At 34.2% G+C, this 6,952-nt stretch overlaps 1 protein-coding gene across 3 annotated transcripts; it reads left to right on the top strand.

Moving 5' to 3' along the window:
- Window positions 1–260: 260 nt before the first annotated feature.
- LOC102606309 (BEL1-like homeodomain protein 1) lies at window positions 261–6,025 on the top strand. Of its 3 annotated transcripts, none has more exons than XM_006348405.2 (5): window positions 261–457; window positions 2,351–3,235; window positions 3,824–4,197; window positions 4,401–4,461; window positions 4,679–6,025. In XM_006348405.2, the coding sequence occupies exons 2-5, from the start codon at window positions 2,408–2,410 to the stop codon at window positions 5,528–5,530; spliced, it is 2,115 nt and encodes a 704-aa protein (XP_006348467.1). In that variant the 5' UTR covers window positions 261–457; window positions 2,351–2,407; the 3' UTR covers window positions 5,531–6,025. The 3 variants fall into 3 exon arrangements, with proteins under 3 accessions (XP_006348467.1, XP_015164720.1, XP_006348466.1); XM_015309234.1 differs by lacking the exon at window positions 261–457 and adding an exon at window positions 558–746; XM_006348404.2 differs by lacking the exon at window positions 261–457 and adding an exon at window positions 1,596–1,714.
- Window positions 6,026–6,952: the final 927 nt, after the last annotated feature.

Raw genomic sequence — 6,952 nt, 5'->3', positions numbered from 1 at the left:
AAAGGTGACTTTTGAAATTTGAATTATGCCACATAAATTATCCTTCGGTATAGCCCAATGATTTGACCTTGGTACTTTCATATTGGAGGTCTCAAATTTGAAATTCCTTACCAGTAAAAATAAAAAATTTACCTTCCTGAATCGAACTTATCGCGCCAGACTTCCTTAGACACACAAATTAGAATAAAAAAAGTATATTTTATTTTTATATATAAGCAAAAACACACACTAACTCACATTCACACATCCACATCTTTCTTTCTTTCTTTCTCCTCTCTCTCTCTCTAAAAAGTTGAGTACTTTTATTAGCTCTCATCACTTCACACAGAAGAAGATGGTATTTTTATTTCTTTCTGCTGATGGCTGCATCAAATGATTTGAAAAGCTGAGTCAAATCAGAAGAAGAAAAAGAAAGTTATAATAATAATAATAATAATATCAAAAATATTATTTTCAGGTATGGTACTTCTTTACTCATTAACAATGTAAATATAGAATTTGAAGTTTACGAGCTAGTTTTCTCTTCTTTTTTATTTTGACTAGCAGAAACAGAGTCAGAGTCAGAATTTGAAGTTTATAAGTCTTGAATTCTGATTTTGTTTGAGTTCTTGAGTTCTGAATTGATAATTTATACATGTTGAATGAATTTTGTAAGTATACTTTGAAACAAATCTATTGAGTTCGATTGAATTCATAACCGACACTTTAGTTCCGCCACTTTTCAGAGGCGGATCCAGAATATGAAGGTTATGACTTATGAGTATTGTAACCTTTTGAGTTACTGAATTCTAAATTAATTTTATAAGTGAGTAAATACAAAATTTGAAACAAAATTAGCTATTGAGTTCAGTTGAATTCGTATAACCGACACTCTAGCTTTGTCACTGCTCAAAGACTGATCTAGAATTTGAAGTTTATGAGTTTTGAATTCTAAATTGATAATTTCTACATGTTAGATGGAATTTTTAAGATAAATATAAATTAAAATTATTGAGTTCGATCGAATTCGATTTGTGTTTTCCTTTTTCTTCACCTTATTTATCAAGAGAAATTATTTTAATTTTTTTTTATCATTACTGATTCATAAATCTATATAGATATATATAGATGGATACATTAGAGTTCCTAAAAAATGTTATAAAGAGTATTTTGTTTTTCCCTTTCTTGATTTTTTTTCGAAACTAAGATTTCAATTTTATCATTTCTGAATTTTATAACAACGATTATCATAGAATTCTAAATTTACTAGTTATACATATTTATTTAACGAATTATTAACATAAATGCATTATTTGAATAAAATTTATTAGATTTGACCGAACTCGTATATGAACTTTCTCTCTCATGTAATTTCAGCCGTAACTGTGTGTATTTCCTTTCTCTCTCTAAAAAATCTGTTATGGTGTTCTGTGTCACTCTAACAAAAAATAAATTATTCTTCATTTCTTCCATTGTCAGATTATAATACACCACGTGCACTTACAAATTTTGTGAAAACCATATTTTAATTTACAAATCCTTTTCATAATTCTTTTTTTTAATCAAGAAAATTAAATTTAATTACATTAAGTATTTTTTACAATAATATTAACATATTACTAAATAAATTTTCAGGTTTATTTTACCATTTTTGTGATTTTGAAGTGTTACAAAGTGTGAATGGGTTGGACTTTTTGGACCTCAGCTAGGTAGCTTCTTGTCTTCAACACAAAAGGTACATATAAAAATTACAATAAAATTATAACCACTTTTACTTAGGAATTTTACCATATTTAGGTAAAAAAAATAAATCACTCGCCTAGTCGTAATAATCAGTAGCAGAGCTAGAGGAACGAAAGGCTTCATCTGAATCTTCTTTATCTGAAATCATACTGTATATAAGGTCAAAATTCATTTTTTATGAACACTTTTGATGAAAATCATGTCTCTGCCACTAAAGTCGTAATTTGTAGGCATCAACAATATGTATATATATATATATATAGTGATTATTGATTATATACGGTATATATTGGTTAAAAGTTTTGAAAAATAAGGATTAAAGTTAATTTCCATTGTGTGTTTTCTTGGGATCAGGGGCGGAGCTAGATAAGTGTAAAAAGGGTTTATCTAGACTTCTTCCGACCAAAAATTATACTTATATACATATACATAGTAGATACTGAATCCCTTGCTTTTTTCGTATATGTACTTCCGCATATTTTAAATTTCTTTAATGAAAATTCTGACTCATATACTGTTTGAATGTTTTTGTATTTAATATATGTATGTTTTGCCTTTTTATTTTGGAAAAAATGATATATGTGGACTTACTTGACTTGACTTTAACTTATTTTTTTTTATTTTTCAGATTAGTTGGTGTTATTTGTTTATAGTGGAGAAAAAATAAATTAAAAAAGAAGAGAAAATGGCATCTTATTTTCATGGAAATTCAGAAATACAAGAAGGAAATGATGGATTACAAACTCTAATACTAATGAATCCTGGATATGTTGGATTTTCTGAAACACAACATCACCACGCGCCGCCGCCGCCAGGTGGCAGCAGCAACAACATAGTTTTCTTCAACTCCAATCCTCTTGGAAATTCAATAAACTTATCTCACGCGCCACCACCTCCGCCACCGCCACAACAACATTTCGTCGGTATACCTCTCGCCACCGCCGCCTTCACCGCCCCATCCCAAGACTCCGGTAACAACAACAACAACGAGTCAATCTCCGCCCTTCACGGCTTCCTAGCTCGATCGTCTCAGTACGGGTTTTACAACCCGGCTAACGACATCACGGCGGCGCGTGAGGTCACACGCGCTCATCATCAGCAGCAGCAAGGGCTTTCACTTAGCCTGTCCTCATCCCAGCAGCCTGGGTTTGGGAACTTCACGGCGGCGCGTGAGATTGTTTCTTCGCCTACGCGTTCGGCTTCGGCTTCCGGGATACAACAACAACAACAGCAACAACAAAGTATTAGTAGTGTGCCTTTGAGTTCTAAGTACATGAAGGCTGCACAAGAGCTACTTGATGAAGTTGTAAATGTTGGAAAATCAATGAGAAGTACTAATAGTACTGAAGTTGTTGTTAATAATGATGTCAAGAAATCGAAGATTATGACCGATATGGATGGACAGATAGATGGAGGAGCAGACAAAGACGGAACTCCAACAACTGAGCTAAGTACCGCAGAGAGGCAAGAAATTCAAATGAAGAAAGCAAAACTTGTTAACATGCTTGACGAGGTAACCTTGTTGTCTTTTTCTCAGTAATGTTGTTGCATTCGTGTCAGATCAGAGTCTTAAAATTAGTCAATAGAAGAAACTTCATTTCCTCGAGTACGTGTAATTGTGGCCTTTTCGACTTCCAACTAGTATTTACAATAGTGCACTCTACATTGATAAGCTTGACGACAAGTAGGCAAAGCGATGGCCTTGTTGGTTGTTATAGTTTTTTGGTTATGTTGCTCGGACTCTGCAAAATTATTGTCATACTCAAGTCAGATTCTCCAAAATGCACTATTTTTGGAGTATCCGACTTGCAGTCTGACATTTATTTTTTCCGAAGAGTCTGAGCAACATAGGTTTTCTTGGCTTTCCAAGATAGTAAGAGAATGGTCTCTATCAAAAAAAGTTACATCATATCATTACTGAAAATAAGAGCAAAAAAGTATCTGTCAAATGATAAAGACCAGAACTTCAAAACTGTTACTTTCGTCAGGGCACTGTCTTGACAATTGTAAACAAAAAATGAAAGAATTTTTCGAAAATAATTTCTTCGAAATCTTTGATCTAAAGCTAAATATCGGTTCGATTTTGGGTGTTGTTATATAGGTGGAGCAGAGGTATAGACATTATCATCACCAAATGCAGTCAGTGATACACTGGTTGGAGCAAGCTGCTGGTATTGGATCAGCAAGAACATATACAGCATTGGCTTTGCAGACGATTTCGAAGCAATTTAGGTGTCTTAAGGACGCGATAATTGGTCAAATACGATCAGCAGGCAAGACGTTAGGCGAAGAAGATAGTTTGGGAGGGAAGATTGAAGGTTCAAGGCTTAAATTTGTTGACAATCAGCTAAGACAGCAAAGGGCTTTGCAACAATTGGGAATGATCCAGCATAATGCTTGGAGACCTCAGAGAGGATTGCCCGAACGAGCTGTTTCTGTTCTTCGCGCTTGGCTTTTTGAACATTTCCTCCATCCGTAAGCACGAAACAACCCTTTTTCATCAGCTATGTTGCTCGGACTTTTCAAAAACGTTGTCGCACCAGTGTTGGATCCTCGCAGAATGCATTGATTTTTTGAGGATCCGACACATACCTGACGATATTTTTGAAGAGTCTGAACAACATAGCTTAGTTAAAAGTACTGTATTTTGATATATTGTGGCAATTTGTTTTGTATAGCTATCCCAAGGATTCAGACAAAATGATGCTAGCAAAACAAACAGGGCTAACTAGGAGTCAGGTCAGTGATATCTGATAACAACATTGTCATTTTTGATTCTCGAGTTGATTTCTCAGATGGTCACTTAACTGTAGTTATTATATCAGAAAGTCGCCTTACTTCAACAAAGAGAGTGACATTCTGAGATAATAACTGTGAGTTGAGTGACCATCTGAGAAATCAACTCTTGGATTCTCCGTTTTTGGTTTTTACTAAGTTTTGTTTTTGGACAATTCAGGTGTCGAATTGGTTCATCAATGCTCGAGTTCGTCTTTGGAAGCCAATGGTGGAAGAGATGTACTTGGAAGAGATAAAAGAACAGAACGGATTGGGTCAAGAAAAGACGAGCAAATTAGGCGAACAGAACGAAGATTCAACAACATCAAGATCCATTGCTACACAAGACAAAAGCCCTGGTTCAGATAGCCAAAACAAGAGTTTTGTCTCAAAACAGGACAATCATTTGCCCCAACACAACCCTGCTTCACCAATGCCGATGTCCAACACCACTTCCATACCTCCTATCGGTATGAACATCCGTAATCAGTCTGCTGGTTTCAACCTCATTGGATCACCAGAGATCGAAAGCATCAACATTACTCAAGGGAGTCCAAAGAAACCAAGGAACAACGAGATGTTGCATTCACCAAACAGCATTCCATCCATCAACATTGATGTAAAGCCTAACGAGCAACAAATGTCGATGAAGTTTGGTGATGATAGGCAAGACAGAGATGGATTCTCACTAATGGGAGGACCGATGAACTTCATGGGAGGATTCGGAGCCTATCCCATTGGAGAAATTGCTCGGTTTAGCACCGAGCAATTCTCAGCACCATACTCAACCAGTGGCACAGTTTCACTCACTCTTGGCCTACCACATAACGAAAACCTCTCAATGTCAGCAACACACCACAGTTTCCTTCCAATTCCAACACAAAACATCCAAATTGGAAGTGAACCAAATCATGAGTTTGGTAGCTTAAACACACCAACATCAGCTCACTCAACATCAAGCGTCTACGAAAATTTCAACATTCAGAACAGAAAGAGGTTCGCCGCACCCTTGTTACCAGATTTTGTTGCCTGATCACAAAAACAAAAACAGGATTTAGCGACAGACAAACTTCTGTCGCTAAACAAGAACATGATTTAGCGACAGATAACTTCAGTCGCTAACTTAGCGACTGAAAACTTCTGTCGCTAAACATGAACATGTATTAGCGACATACAGTATACAACTGTATGTCGCTAAACAAGAACATGATGAATTAGTGACGGACAACTTCTGTCGCTAAACAACAAAAAAAGATCCATGTTTTAGTATATTGTTTCTCATTCTATCATATCATGGTAGTGTAAAGAATCAAGAAACAAGTTTTACATAGTTACATAGTCTTTATACATTGGAGATGAAGAACCATTTAAGTTCTTCAAAATAGATAGATTTTCTAGGTTACTTCTAGAAGATATATATATGGTTGAGGGTTTGTATATTAATTTTGGGATTGTTATATTGGATGTGGAAAAAAAGTAGTTATTTTGGGTGGTATAAATAAAATAATACTCCATCCATTTTAGCCAATCTTTGTTATTTCTCTTTCCATATTGTTCAATCATAGACCAAGGTTTCGTGTTCGAGTCCTGAGGTATGAAGTCATCTTTGTTAGGAAGCGATTTACCCCAATGTGGGACTTATCCAACGCGAATATGGATTTAGTCAGGTTCCAATGTGGTTACCAGACACCATATGGAAATAAAATAAAAAACTTATTACTAGTAACTTTGTTTTAGTGTTGTTTTATTCCCTAGTAAAATGAAAGCATGTTTGAGTAAGGGGTTGAGTGATTCATCGAAAATTATACTGTATAGTAGATGTTGAATCTCCTTGACTTTTTTTCGTATGCTTACTTCTCCATATTTACTGTATATAGATAGTAGATGTTGAATCTCCTTGACTTCTTCGTATGCTTCCTTCTTCATATTTTGAATATGCTTTTTTGAAATTTTTGTTCAAATTATTTCCCTCCTAGAGATAATTTTAGAAAGTCGAGATTTTGAACTTAGAGATTTTTTCACTATAATATATTACTACTACATATACCTAAATATGAAATATTTATATGATTTTTCTTATTCAAGTATAATATATTGATCGGAACGTGTAATTGCATTCTAATCGTTAATATAAGAGACATTTATATTCATTTGTTTGATGTAAACAATAACTTCTGAATAAGTATATTCATTTACTTTAAACTATTAAAGTCATTATTTCATGTTAATTATAATATAAAATAAAAATCATCTCAAATATCAATATAGCTTGTTAACATGGAAATTTCAAGTTGCTATGTACAAATAGAAAGAATAAACACCTAATTAGAATAATATAAATATTTGAATTATCTTCAAACTTAACTATCAAAGAATTTTATGAGTGGAAATTTAACAGAATATAGCTATCATACTATGAAATAATCATCACTACCCCCCCCCCCCCACCCCCCAA

Source organism: Solanum tuberosum, unplaced genomic scaffold, assembly GCF_000226075.1.
Source record: "Solanum tuberosum cultivar DM 1-3 516 R44 unplaced genomic scaffold, SolTub_3.0 scf00098, whole genome shotgun sequence".
Lineage (NCBI taxonomy): Eukaryota > Viridiplantae > Streptophyta > Magnoliopsida > Solanales > Solanaceae > Solanum > Solanum tuberosum.
This window is presented reverse-complemented; position numbering and strand designations above follow the sequence as displayed.

Excerpts from the sequence above, each read along its gene's own strand:
- LOC102606309 (XM_006348405.2), top strand. The coding sequence starts at position 2,408 with ATGGCATCTTATTTTCATGGAAATTCAGAAATACAAGAAGGAAATGAT. Across the intron at positions 4,198-4,400 it reads TTTGAACATTTCCTCCATCC|CTATCCCAAGGATTCAGACA; the intron begins GTAAGCACGAAA and ends TGTTTTGTATAG. Across the intron at positions 4,462-4,678 it reads CAGGGCTAACTAGGAGTCAG|GTGTCGAATTGGTTCATCAA; the intron begins GTCAGTGATATC and ends TGGACAATTCAG.